The 14,999-nt window shown below is 43.1% G+C and overlaps 1 protein-coding gene across 2 annotated transcripts in view; it reads left to right on the forward strand.

Annotated features, from left to right (window-relative positions):
• Positions 1-14,999, forward strand: part of HSDL2 (hydroxysteroid dehydrogenase like 2) — a 34,576-nt gene that overhangs the window by 16,379 nt on the left and 3,198 nt on the right. For both annotated transcript variants that reach the window (XM_084751225.1, XM_084751224.1), the window contains 4 exons: positions 1,402-1,596; positions 4,608-4,679; positions 9,711-10,118; positions 12,268-12,396. In XM_084751225.1, the coding sequence (XP_084607351.1) occupies positions 1,402-1,596; positions 4,608-4,679; positions 9,711-10,118; positions 12,268-12,396 (804 nt within the window). The remainder of the gene's footprint in view (positions 1-1,401; positions 1,597-4,607; positions 4,680-9,710; positions 10,119-12,267; positions 12,397-14,999) is intronic.

Raw genomic sequence — 14,999 nt, forward strand, 5'->3', positions numbered from 1 at the left:
GCTGTGCTGTGATAGGTTGCTGCCTGTCCTTTCCCACTGCATTGGACACCAGGGGGTTGGGGAGCTGTGCTGTGATAGGTTGCTGCCTGTCCTTTCCCACTGCATTGGACACCAGGGGGTTGGGGAGCTGTGCTGTGATAGGCTGCTGCCTGTCCTTTCCCACTGTGTCTCAGCCCCTCACACTTCAGATTCATCAGACTGTTGGGTGGAGGGAGCCCAGATGGGTGAACTCAGACTTCGGTCTAATTTGCCAATTTAAGCAACTAGACTTTTTTTCTCACTTTTTGGTGCAGAGATTTGAACACAGGCCTCACATATGGTAGGCAAGTACTCCCTGGCCTGGCAGCTTGAACCAAGTAGATTCAGTCGAGAGCTATTGGGAAGATTTAAAGAGAAGAGAGTGTTAGTAATAAGCAGGGCGGGGTGAGGGGGTGGGGGTGGTGAGCAGGTGCAATAAAGCCATGGTTTTTACGAAGGACATTTAATCCAACATGTCGGGTAACTTAGGAGGTGGGAAGGGAGCTGACAGTACTGCGTTATTCATGAGTGGGGAGAGATGAAAGTAGAGTCAGGGGGCAGAGAAACTCCAGCTGGGAGTGGGGAGTCATTCCCTCCTGTGTAAGGACTATGTGATCTCCCTCTGTGACATCTTTTTTCATCCTACTTGGTGGAGTGGATACCCAATCCCATGTGTCCTAGCTCCCTGCCTGCCTTGTCTGGAGTCACCGTTGCCTCTCCTGCCTTCAGGACCTTGCCTTGGATGAGTTCAACATGTGCAGAGAAGGGACTGGGGGCAGGGACGCCTTTCTTCCTCTCTTTTGTCTTACAAGATCCTTCCATGGTTTCTGCTGGGGAGAGGGGATTAGTGACTGCCTCTTAACTCTTGGGAATGGGAAAGGCCACTGGGAACGGATTTTCTGCATGAGGAGATGAGGCCGCCTGGGAGGTGTAGCTACTGATTAGGTAATGGCAGCAGAGAGCAGGGCCACCTCCAGCTTGTCATTCTGCTAGCCAGACAGCAGAGATGAAAACACTGGAAAAGAAGTTTCATATTTTAGAGACAGGAAGCCGAGCCCAGAGGTGTTGAGGTAGCCAAAACTCATGGCCCAATTGGTTTAAAAGTGTCACTCGCCCGCCCACCTTTCAGCTCAGTGCCATTTTGGTTAGCTCTTACTGGCTTTTTTAAACTCTCAAGGTTGAACATTCTAGATCAGAAGTTGGAGGAGGCTTGCTGAAGTCTCACGAAGGACTTGTGCAGTGCCGTCTGTGTTGAGGAACCGCCCTTCCCAGCTGACTGTGTCTCTGGAACATTTCGTGAGCTCCCTGGCCTTGGCACTTGACAGCAGTGGTCCTGTCTGGCTACCTCAGTCTCATGGAGTCCTGTGTGTGTTCTCTCTGCAGCCATACACACCGCTGCTATGGATATGCTGGGCGGATCTGGTGTGGAAAGCCAGTGTAGGAAAGTTGACATCATTGCAGACGCTGCGTATGCCATCTTCAAAAGGCCAAAAAGCTTTACTGGCAACTTTATTATTGATGAAAATATCTTAAAAGAAGAAGGAATAAAAGATTTTGATGTATATGCAATTACACCAGGTAATGTTTACAGTTGTTGAAAGTGTTTTTCCACATATTATGCAGTGAACACACCTGTTTCATGTGTGTTTGTGTGATTATAAAATGAGTATATTCTTTTATAAGCTATCTTCCATTGAACTCCATACCATCTCTACCTTAAAAGATGAGAAACAGGCCGGGTGTGGTGGCACACATCTTTAATCCCAGCACTCGGGAGGCAGAGGCAGATGGATTGTTTGAGGCCAGCTTGGCCTACAAAAAAAATAAAAACTGAAAAAAAGGGGGAGGGATAAAAAACAAATAGAAGTGAGATTAGGGCTTTTGACATTATATAATTTAGGTGTGTCAGTTACTATCCATTTCCAAATTAGGAAACTAAGCATTTAAAAGTTACTCTTAGAAATCAGAGTGAAGATTTTATTCAGATGTATGATAAATGCTACAGGACTAGTTTTTTATTCTTATTTTAAAAAAATAAATTCTTTTTAAAGACTTATTTATTTATGTATACAAATGGCTCTGTTTGCATGTGTGCTTTCATGATAGAAGATGGCATCAGACAGAAGGCATCAGATCCCGTTATAGATGGTTGTGAGCCACTGTGTAGTTATAGTTGCTGGGATTTGAACGCAGAACCTCTGGAAAAGCAGCCACTGTTGTTAGCTACTGTGCCATCTCTTCAGACCGCCCCCCCCCCTCTTTTTTTGGTTTTTCAAGACAGGCTTTCTCTGTGTGGCCTTGGCTGTCCTGGACTTGCTTTGTAGATGAGGCTGGCCTTGAACTCACAGAGATCTACCTGCCTCTGCCTCTCGAATGCTGGCATTAAAGGCGTGTGCCACCACCGCCCAGCTCGTGGCCTGCAATCTTAGTACTTTGGGGTAGAAGCAGAAGATCTCCTTCCCCCCAAATCCTGCCAAGTATCAAGAACTAAATATGATGAGGTACTATGATTTTAAGGTATAACAGAAACTAGGTTACTCTTGCCCTTGGTGGGGGAGGGTAACCTACAAGTTTGAGGTCTCTGTGACCCTCATGAGGAGCCTCTCATGTATATGCCTTATGTTTTATTTTAAGATATAAAGTTTATATTAAGATAATACTTAGGTAACTTACTTATTTTTGGTTTTTTGAGACAGGGTTCTATGTGTAACAACCCTGATGCTAGCTTATTTTTTAACCACAGCTGTTAGTTGAGACAAGACCCAGTGAAGAAAAATAGCTTAGCTTAGTTTTCATGATGACACAAAGAGAAATGAAAAGAGAAGAGATCCAAATACATGGATGCTAAGAAGCAAGGCCTTAATTACAGCCCTCTGCTCTCAGGGTCACGTAAGAAATTCATCTTGAGTGCGTTGGAGGATGGAGGAAGACAGGTTATAAGGACAATAAGGACACAGCTCCTGGGCTACAGGTAGACAGCAGCCTTACAGAACAGGGCTTGTTCTGTTTTATAGTCAGTCTTAGCCAGAAGGCCAGTGAGCAAATGGCAGGTAGTTTATAAAAATAAATAGACAGAAGCCAGGGGTGGTGATGCACGCCTTTAATAACAGCCCTCGGGAGGCAGAGGCAGGTGGATCGCTGTGAGTTTGAGGCCAGCCTGGTCTACAAAGTGAGTCCAGGACAGTCAGGGCTATTACACAGAGACACTATCTTGGAAAAAGAAAAAAGAAAAAAAGAACTCAGAAATTAAACACCCCCTCAGGAAATGGGTTAAGGAATTGAGTGGACAGTTAGATAAAGAGGAGACAGGTTAGTTTGTACCAGTCAGATCTCAGCCAGGATGGTGGTACATGTCTTTAATTCCAGCACTTAGGAGGCAGTGAGTGTAAGGCCAGCATGGCCTACCCAGGGAGATTATGTCTCAAAAGAAAAGAAAGTAGGCCTACAGGGGTTGGACACGTGAAATGCTTGCTGCACAATTGGGAAGATTTAAGTTTGGATACCCAGGCTCAGAGTGAAAGGCTGAGCATATTTTGCACACTTCTAACCCCAGAGCTGGGGGACAGGGACTTGCTGGGCCACCGTGTAACTGAATCAGTGAGAGACTCTTTCTAAAACAACAGGTGGAGATACAGGAAGACACGTGATACTGACTTCTGGTCTCTATAAACACAGAGACACAAGGGTGTGCACAGCTACACATGTGGACACACATGCATATATATCCCCACAAACAAATAGATATATGGCCATAGTCACATGTACTTGTAATACCAGTGCTTGAAAGATAGAGGCAAGAGGATTGCTACAAGTTTCCCGATCTTTATGGGGAGTTGTAGGCTAGCCAGATCTAGTGAGACTTTGTTAGAAAGCAAAAAATTAGGTTTTTTAAAGCTAGGCAGTGGTGTCAGAAACAGGTACATCTCTGGAATTTGGATCCAGCCTGGTTTACAAAGTAAGTCCAAGACAGCCATGGCTCTATTACACAGAGAAACCCTGTCTCGAAAAACTAATTAACTAAATACATAGTAAATAAAATAATAAAAAATAATTAAATCTTAAAATAAAATTTGTCATAAAAGTAAAGAATAACTGAGTTACAGAAAAAGATGAATAAATTAGATCAAATAGTTTAACAGTTGACTTTCCATGGACAAGGCTTTTTTTTTTTAAGATGAATTTTTTTTTCTTTTGTTTTCAAGACAGAGTTTCTCTGTGTAATAGCCCTGTCTGTCCTGGACTTGCTTTGTAGAGTGGGCTGGCCTCAAACTCACAGTAATCCACCTGCCTCTGCCTCCCGAGTGCTGGAGTTAAAGGCTTGCACCACCACACCCAGCTTATTTATTATTATTATTTTTTGATACAGGGTTTCTCTGTGTAGCCTTGGCTAGACTGGACTCACTTTGTAGACTAGGCTGTCCTCGAACTCACAGGAATCCGCCTGCCTCTGCTTCCCTGGATGTTGGGATTACACACGAGCACCATTGCACCCAGCAAAAATATGAATTTTATTTAAAAGTTTTCAAATCTTAACATATCGTGATCATTACTATATAATTATTACAACTTGATTTTTGGGGTTGTTTCAGGCCATCCCTTGTTACCAGATTTCTTCTTAGATGAAGAGCCAGATGCACTTATGAAGGCAAAAGAATCACATGGTAAGATTCTAGCACGTTTTATTTTATTTTTACTTTTGCCTGCACGTACGTCTTACACCACAAGCACACCTGGTGTTCAGAGGCCAGAGGAAGGTGTTGGGCTCCCAAGTGAACTGGAGTTAGAAATGGTTGTGAGCTACCACATGCATGCAGGAAATTGACTAGGGCCCTCTGGAAAATAGCTAGTGTTCTTAACTGCTGAGCCATCTCTCCAGCACTGAGATTCTAGAGCATAATCTATTAATTAATTAGTTAATTAGCTTATTTACCAAGTCTCACTGTGTAACTTTGGATGTCTTAAACTGCTAGAGATCTGCCTGTCTGGGCCTTCCAAGTGCTCAGATTAAAGGCATGTACCATATGTCTGGGTAAATCATATTTTAAATAGAAAAACAGAAACACTAACTTACTGTTTCTTGTAAAACATAGAATTGATGTTATATCATGATATTTTTGCCCTCTGCCTCTAAACCAGTGGTTCTCAGCCTTTCTAATGGTGCGGTCCTTTAATACGGTTCTCATGTTATAGTGAGCCACAACCATAAAATTATTTTGTTGCTACCTCACAACTGTAACTTTGCAACTGCTATGAATTGTAATGTAAATATCTAATATGCCTGTGAAAGGAGTCTTGACCAGCTCTGTTCTGTAACTTAAACTTATGTTAAATCCTGTTAATTCTAGAAAAAAGACATTTTGTTTTGTTTTGTTTTTCTTGATCACAATCGTTAAGTATTTTATGTTGTATTTGGAGGAAAACGTGTCATACTAGAGTATATCTAATGCTGTGTTTAGTTCGTGCTATGTGACTACTTTATGAAAGTTCATTTCAAGGGAGATTTCAGGGGTATACTTCTTTTGTTTTTTGTAACTCAGAAACAGTGGGCCTTGAGAGAGAGAGAGAGAGTGTGTGTGTGTGTGTGTGTGTGTGTGTGTGTGTGTGTGTGTTACACTTTAATCTTTGTGACCTATTTAGCAGAACACCTGTGGTTTATTGAAACACATCACAAGAAACATTTTGTAATGAAAGTTTTCAAAAACAAATTTTCTCAGCCGTTGATATCTGTAGAACCTTGATGCATTTAAGTCAACCTTTATTGCCAAATTAGTCATATCTTTTATGTGTCTATGCTTTATCTAACTTTTTGAAAAGTTTTAAAAAATTAGGGACATTTTTTTGTACAATAAAAGAGAATAAAAGCCGAAGAAAAGAAAATAGGTCTACAACCCAGAGAATGCTGGTTTAAAAATTAGATCATCAATTCTCCTGGAGGGAAAAACAAAGAAACCAAGATCACCAATGTTTTTGTCAAAAGGCTTCGTATAGAAAGGCATAAAGCACCCAGAATTCTTAAATCTTCCAGTCTGGTCTTCAAGGCAAGAGATCCCACGTCCTGTTGTTGCCCAAAACCCTAATATTGAATTTGTCCTTGGAGGGAGATGCATGGATTGAGTGGATCTAAGTTCCCAGTTTCGATTGAGCACCGTCTGGTTGGTCATCCTCTCCTCACTGTGGCCGCCTGCGTGTGAATGCTGTGGCAGCTTGCTCCTCTACAGTGTTTGATACCGAAGGCCTCACCAGAGCTGCAGTCACACACCTGGCAGGTGGCAGAACCAGGATTTAGGTTCTTGTTTTTCTGTTTCCAAGGCCTGTGCCTTTTTTGGGGGGGGGGGGCTTGATTTTTTGAGGTCCAAAAGTCTGTCTGTCTTTAACCATTTACATTAATTGGTGTTCCTAAAGCCCAAATTCTTAAAAGTCCCCAGTAGTACTCATATTAATTTATAATGAGGAGTTGCCACCTCAGGGACTAAGTGTGTAGTTGCTGTGTGCAGCATGCTCTCTCCCTTCGGGTATCATTAAGGAACAGTGTCATAATGTGACGGTCATTTGTGGCTGTGGGTCAGAACAAGAAGGTTCAAGAATGGGACATGAGACACGGACGTTAGGCTCTGGTGGGCACATCTGCCCCGATCAGCTTCTACTACAGAACTGCTCTTTCTTCCCAGCCTTGAGGCCAGAATGCTCCTGTCCTTTGCAGCCTTCTCCAGCTGATGCTGGGGACAGCAGTTAGCTCCCTAGCTCTCTTTGCCTTTCTCATGTCATCACTAGCAGTTATAATAGACATTTCCTGCCGGCATAGTACTGTACTTACACAGGCAGTGGCTAGTGTATCTGGCCCAGGGTGGAACTCATCTTTGGTAGATGGCTTTTCCACTGCATGTTTACTGTCTGTTTTAACTCAAAAGGCCCAGTGTGGAGCCCTCATTTTCCTGGTAAGAGGTTCACATTTCTTTTGAATCCACTACTGATAACAGCCCCTGTTGACAGTTAGCTGTGCCACTTCTGGAAGTGTCATCCCCCCCTCTGTGTATGATGCAAGTTAATATATATGGTACAGATTTATGTATATTTGGGGGAGAGAGAAAGGGGTATGTAAACAGTAAACATTGTACATGGCTTTAAATTAATGGAATTTTACCTTTTACCATGAACACATTATTGCCATTTTTTTTTTCATTCCTTATCTCTGCTCCCTGATGGAACACAGGGAGCCTACTTGGTCTTTTCTAGTTAATTTTGTTATGGTTTTAGTTGCTTATGTTCTGCTCACTCTGAGTTCTCTGAACTGTGCAGTCCTGGCTTGGCTGCCCTTCCCTGTAGCTAGCAGCACCCTTCGTTACTCATCTTCTGCATTTTGGAAAGCCTTGTCAAGTTTGTCCTCAGTATTATAGAGAATAATCTGTCAGGATTCTCTACAGTTTTTTTTCTGTTCAGTTTGTGTACATTAGGAACAGTGTCACAGACAGGCAGTGGTGGCACACACCTTTAATCCCAGCATTCAGGGAGGCAGAGGCAGGCAGATCTGTGAGTTAGAGGCCAGCCTAGTCTACAGAGTGAGTCCAGCACAGCCAAGGCGACACAGAGAAACCCTGTCTCAAAAAACCAAGAAGAAACAAAACCAAAGATCCAGTGCCGCTGCTGCACTTCTGTTTGTCAAGTTTCTCCTTTCAGACTTGGTTTGTCCTGCCTAAGCCAGTGGCGTGTGGTGTCCAGCACCCATCTCTCAGTGTGTCTGTAAGCCCAAGGCTTCGGAGCACCTCAGCGTCACACCACACTCAGAGGAAGGGGCCACTCTCTGTGCCCCTTGCCTGATGCAGCCCCCGCACTCCTCCATGGCCTGTGCTTGTGACAGTTGAGACCAGCACATCACAAGCATAGCTTTCAAACGAAGTTTTTAGTTTCCTAGTAAACTGCTTGTGTAAGTCGACTTTGGATTTTTTCAGCATAATTTACTCCCACCTCAGTGTGGTAGTGTTTTCACAGCAGTGGGTTAGTGTCTCACTCATGTTACTCTGTTCTCTTACGGGAGCTATCCTGGCGCTAGTGGAATAAGATGCAGGGATATATTTGTTGCTTTTGTTCCACTCTGCCCTTGGGATGGGATTCCTTACTGTGCAGGTTCTCAGCTAGGACCATGGAACACGGCTGACATAGGTCCTTCACCTCTGCCAAGAAAATTCCTCTTCTTGGGCTGCAGAGATGGCTCAGAGGTTAAGAGCACTGACTGCTCGGGGCCCTGAGTTCAATTCCCAGCAACCACATGATGATCTAATAAGATCTGGTACATACAGACAGAACACTGTATACATAAAAAATAAAATATTTTTTAAAAAGAAAAGAAAAACAAAATTCCTCTTCTTGCTTTTACCATTTATGTGTATGAGTTTTTACCTACCTGCATATGTACACACACACTACACACACACACACACACACACACACACACACATGCACACATATCACATGTACCTAGTGCCTGCTGAGACTCCTAGAGAGTATTTGATCCCCTGTAACTTGGATTACAGATGGTTTTGAACCACCATGTGGGTGCTGAGAACCCAACCCAGGTCTTCTGTCAGAACAGCAAGTGCTCTTAACTGCTGAGCCATCTCTCTAGCCCCTGCCTCCCCCATTTTTATCAGGCTAGCTGTGCACATGTACTTTCCGTGAAGCATCACCTTCCCCACTGTAGTGTTCGACACAGGGCTGCTTTCCATAAGGTCTCCCCTCCCCCAGCTCCCTGGCGGCAGACTGCCCCACCCCCACTCCTCCTCCTCCTCTACTGTCTGCTCTTCTCCTTTGGGAGCTATACGCTTTGAACTTGGACTTAAAAGATGAGAAGGAAGAATAATATTGAGTCATCTTGAAAAGAGGCATCTGTCAAACAGAAGGATAAGCCCAGACTCTAATCCAGAGGCTTAAAGATGCTCGTGCCTTTCTCCTTTGTTTAAATAGGTTGAGCTGTTCTGCTTTGAGAGTTTTCATGAGCCAAAGCACAGCAGGCCTGTGTTTACTATGTTGAGTCTGTGAACCATAGAGTTACTTCCTAGAGTCATACAGTAGATTGTGAATGGGTCTAGGTGTCTGTGCATGTGTGCGTGGGCATATGCACACACACATGTAAGCACACACACACAGCTATGTATGTTGCATGGCATACATTTGGAAGTGGGAGACTTCCTGGAAGATGGTTCTCTCCTGTCACCTATAGTGTTTAGAAGTGAAACTTAGGTTCAGTATGTGGGGACAGATTGGGTGACCACATTTACTTACAGACAAAGTAATATTTACTTGGCTACTAATTCAAGCCAAGTCTTGCAAATCTCCATCTTTCTTACCGTGGCATCTTTTTTTCTCATTTGGCTTTATAGCCTTGATGGGCCATCCAAAAAGATGATTCATTCCTCAAATTGCAGTTTGTGTGAACATCGTATTGTTTAGGAGCGGCTTTTGTTCAGGTTTTTGTAACCTATTTTAAAAACTAGCCTTTTACTTAAGAGAGGTAGCTTCTTAGCATTCACAGCCATAACTGACATGGTTGGCTGCTTTTCTCATTAGTTAGATTCATGCATTTAGATGCCCCTGAATGCACTTAAAATCATTAGGCCAAGTCTGTCTTTGCTTTAGTTGTACGTTTGACCTTACAGTGCCAAGGCATTAAGTCTGTTTATGTAAATTCTATCTTGCAGACCCTGTGCCAGAAGTAAAAGAAGAGCAGCCACAGCCACAGCTGCAATCCCAACCACAGCCACCACCGCAGCTGCAGTCAGAGCTGCAACCACAGCCACCACCACAGCCCCAGCCACTGCTGCAGCCACAGCCACCACCACAGCCCCAGCCACTGCTGCAGCCACAGCCACCACCACAGCCACAGCCACTGCTGCAGCCACAGCCACCACCACAGCCCCAGCCACTGCTGCAGCCACAGCCACAGGTGCAACCACAGATTCATCCACAGCCACAACCACAGATGTATCTGCAGCCACTACCAAGACCACATTTTGGAGCCGTGGAAGAAACATTTAGAATTGTTAAGGACTCTCTCAGTGATGAAGTTGTCAAAGCCACACAAGCTGTCTATCAGTTTGAACTCTCAGGTAATGTCTGTGTCTGATGATCTGGAGCTTTTATGAAACAGAGGGATATTTTTGTTGGAAGAAAACCAGCCTTTGGTACCTGGATAGTTAGCTATATCTAGGATTCTTAAATATAGATACTCAAAAACAGTAACTATCAATTTGTATTTTTTGAGTTAAGACTTGCTTATATTGGAAACATATGTAGAATACATTTTCACAGCATATACTTTCAGTGTTAACTCCTTGGCATATATAATAGAGAAGCAATCCTACAAAGATGGACATATGCATGTGACAGGTTATATAATAAAATAATTTTTTTTAAATCTTTGAGTTAGGTCCGTATGAATATAGTATTAACCTCCACACATGAGGCAGGCATGGTGGCATGCCTCTTTAATCTTAGCACGCAGTTGGGAGCGGGGGTTGGCAGAAGTAGGTGGATCTCTGTGAGTTTAAGGCCAGCTTTGTCTACAGAGAGAGTTGCCAGGGCTATAGAAGGAGACCCTGTCTAAAAAAACCAAACCAAAAAACCTCATCACGTGTATTCCTATATAATAAAAGTAACTGACTAATGGTAGTTTTAAGTACTACTTTAGTGCTGGGTGGCGGTGGTGTGCACCTTTAATTCCAGCACTCAGGAGGCAGAGGTAGATCTTTGTGAGTTAAAGGGCAGCCTGGTCTATAGCTTGAGTCCAGGATAGCCAAGGACACAGAGAAACTACATCTTGAAAAACAACAACAATAAAAACCCCACAAAACCCAAAACTCTACCTTAGTTCTGCAATGTGCAAGTCATCCTGTATGCTGTCGTCTGCCTTATCGTAACCTACCTTTCTTCTTCATTTTTTTCTCTGAACTCATGGTCTGTTGCTTCAGTCTTTTTTTTTTTTTTTTTTTTTGGCTGACATCCTAAACATGTTGAACCCTTCATGCTTATGTCGTGACGTCTCTATCAAAGGCTTAGTTCTGCATGAATCAAAGTATCTAGTTGCCCCAGAGTTGCATCAAGGCTGCCAAATCTTGTTAGACAAAAACAAAACACTAGCAGCCTGGTCTACACAGCAAGTGTGGGACAGCCAGAACTGTTACACAGAGAAACCTTAAAAAACAAAACAGTAATGTCAGCTGGTCTTGTGGAGATTCATCTTGTATCCCTCTCCAGATAGGTCTAAGCAGCACCTGAGACTTGTCTCTTGCCAGCTTACTGCCTCATTTTCCACAGAAAGTTATTTTCAAAAACCTGCATGTAGCAATGACTCCCGCTTCTTGCTGTCAGATGCAAATTGGCCTCCAAACGCCCTCCTTTTCTTCCCAATGGCATGGAGCTTAGCTCCCCACCAATGCACCAAGCTTGCTTAACTGTACCTAGACCACTCCTCAGATGGACAGTTTGATCCAGCTGGTCACGGTGGATCTGAGTGTCTCCATCCCTGACAAGATGGTGACAGTAAAGTAGTTCATGGGTCCCACTGGCAGTATCTGAGTTGTAGATGCCATTTCCTCTGGCCTCCTCAGCCACTGTTCTGCTAACTATGCCTTCTCTGTGCCCTGCAGCCCCCTCCCCAGCAGTTATTTTAGAGTTTTCAACCATATTATATCTTTAAAACAATGTGACAATAATCCCAAACCATGTTCCCTGTCTGTCTTGCAGAGCCACACGCATTTTTGTCTGCAGCTCACTCTATCGAACATAGTTTTCTCCCTCCAATTTTTCTCTGTTCCACAGAATTTGTTTTCCTCACGGTCCTAGATGATCCTGTGCCACCAGTGGCTGTTTGTCATCCCTCCCATAACACCTCTGCAGGATCTGAGGCTGTTAATCACTCTTCAAATGCCCCTTTCCGGGGCCTCCTCCTCAACAGCCTCTGCTTTCTTGGACACTGTCAGCCTCCAAAGTGAATGTTACGTACGCTCCAGCCACTCTTACACGCTGCTGTAACGACTGTGTGACTGTCACTGCTCCAGCTTTGCTCTCCCTCTGTTAACACACCCACATCACCTCTGATTCCTCTTTGGAGAAGAACCTGCCTCATGATGTAGCACAATACACGAACGGCAGGAAGTGCTGAGTTTGACGGTAGCCTGAGGATTTTAACCAGGACAGTGGTAGGCGATTGTTAAACCATAGCAATGATTGCTTATTTCCACGCACTTGTCTCTACAGGTGAAGATGGTGGCACATGGTTTCTTGACCTGAAGAGTAAGGGTGGGAAAGTTGGGCACGGAGAGCCTTCCAGCCGGGCAGACGTAGTGATGAGCATGACCACTGATGATTTTGTCAGAATGTTTTCAGGTAAGTTTTCAAAGCCTTTACTTCACTTGTTTCAAGTGGAAAATTTTGGATATTCCACTTTCTCCTTTTCTAGATAATCAAGGTTCAGAAATGTTGTTAACAGTGGGAGCTCTGTGCTGAAAAGCATGTAGTCTTGGGAAGGCTGCTCACAGGCTGCCTCTGCTCCCACCTCTACCTCATCTGACTAGGGAAAATTGATGGCAGATCTTTCTTTTCTCGTCACTGAGAAGCTAATAATGTAATTGGAAAGGATTACTTAAGTAGGCTTCGTTCTACCTGAACTTGAGTTCAGGTGGAATACTGTGCTTTCAGGTGTGGGCACCGGAGGCTAGAAGTCAGCAACAGCGCACTTCAGCCTCACCAGATGCTGGAAACGAGGCAGGAGCCAGCTCCCTTTGCCCCAGTGCCCTGTTTTTGTGGAATCTCTATCTCAGAGAATTTTTTGCACGATTTTATGTTCTGTCCATTTAGCTCTAAAAGTGCTATTACTCAAACTGATAAGTTAACACAAATTCTAAAAATATTAAGAGCAGTACTCAACTAAGAATTATGATATTCTAACCTAAAAATCTTTTTTTAAAGATGTATTTATTTATTTATTTATTATGTATAGGGTGTTCTGCCTGCATGTACACCTGCACGCCAGAAGAGGGCATCAGATGGTTGTGAGCCACCATGTGATTGCTGGGAATTGAACTCAGGACCTCTGGAAGAGCAGTCTATGCTCTTGACCTCTGAGCCTCTCTCCAGCCCTAACCTAAAATCTTAATTGTAATGAGTCATAATCTATCACTCATACGTTTGTTCTTCTTAAATCTTGTTGAATGATATCAAAGTGTATTCTCTACCCTCCAAGTTCTCTTTTCCAATTCTAATAAGGAATGCTAGTCGCCTACACTGTAAATGAGCCAGTTTGTATATGATGTCCCAGTGACCAAAGTGTAACGTGTGTGTGTGTGTGTGTGGTCTCTAGGTATATGTGGGTTTGGGTGCAAATGCCCAAATATGTACACACATGTAGAGGCCAAATACGGATTTCTGGTGTCCTGCTGTACCATGCTCTTCCGTATTCTCTTCTGAGATGGCCTCTCCTGAGGTAGCTAGCAAACCCCAGCAATCCTCCTTCCTCAGGTCTCCTCACACTGGAGTTACAGGCTCATTATATAGGTGTTGGGGGTTTGAACTCGAGTCCTCAAGCTTGTGCAGCAAACACTCTTACCCACCAAACCATCTCCCTACCCTCTTTAACTTTTATAGTAGTATTATGTGTTTATTAAACAAGAATTAGAAAAAAACAAGTAAGAAAAAAAGAAAATATAGTTATTGTTACTAAACCATTGAAAAACAAGCATCAGGCAGCTGGAGAGATGGCTCAGTGGTTAAGAGCACTATCTGATCTTCCAGAGGACTGGGTTCAACTTCTAGCACCCACATGGCAGTTCACAACTGTCTGTAACTCCAGTTCCAAGCCTATGCACATAAAATTAAACTAAATAAAGATTTTTTTAAAAAGAAGAAGAAAAACAAGCATCAGTTAATTTGGATTATCATCTTAAATGTGTGTATATATATATATATATATATATATATATATATATATATATATAATGTGTACATATATATATATAAGCATATATATATATGCTTATAAAAGCAAAATTAAATCATTATAACATTTAATGATCTTTTCAAATCATATATTACAACATCTTAATGAATTTTTGCCTCCAGTCATTTATAGTAGTTTGGTTTATCAAAAACTATATTTTACTAGAGGATAAATAGCATTTTTGACACATCCAATGATCAGTAAATGTTTGTTTCTTAGTTGTGTTTTTGTATTTTGAGACAGGATCTCTCTATGTATTCCTGGTTGTTTCAGAACTTGCTCTGGAGGCCAGACTGGCATTGAATTAACAGATATCCCCCGGCATCTGCCGCCTGAGTACTGGGATTGAAGGTGTACACAACCATACTCAGCCTAAATGTCATATGAATCACAGATTTTTTAACTTAAAGACAATTTAAATTTAAAATGGTGCTTATAATCTCAGCACTTGGGAGGCTAAGGAGGGGGAGAGTCTGAGTTCAGGAGCCTAAGTGGGGAGGCGGAGGCCATCCAGGGCTGTCCAGCAAGACCCTCTTTCAGTTAACAAAACGAAACAAAAAGGCATTGTCAACATCTAAGCTGAAATAAATTAAACATACCTAATCTTACTGTGTAACTGCTGTGGGTTAAGAATAAACTTAGGCTGGGTGGTCGTGGTGCATACCTTTAATCCCAGCACTGGGGAGGCAGAGGTAGGCAGATCTCAGTGAGTTCGATGCCAGCCTGGTCTACAAAGCGAGCCAGGGACAGAAACCCTGTCTCACATAACTAAGGGGGGAAAAAAGAATACACTTCCTTGAGCTAAAGTGGTTTTCACTGGGGATGGAGAGATGGCTTAGTGCTTAAAAGGACTGACTGCTCTTTCAGAGGACCGGAGTTTAGTTCCCAGCAGCCACATTGTGGTTAACAACTTTCTATAACTCTAGTCCCAGGGGATTTTACCCCCTCTCTGGCCTTTGCAGGCACTATACTCTAATGCTGCACAGACATATAT

Source organism: Acomys minous (assembly GCF_964271855.1).
Source record: "Acomys minous genome assembly, chromosome: 1".
Lineage (NCBI taxonomy): Eukaryota > Metazoa > Chordata > Mammalia > Rodentia > Muridae > Acomys > Acomys minous.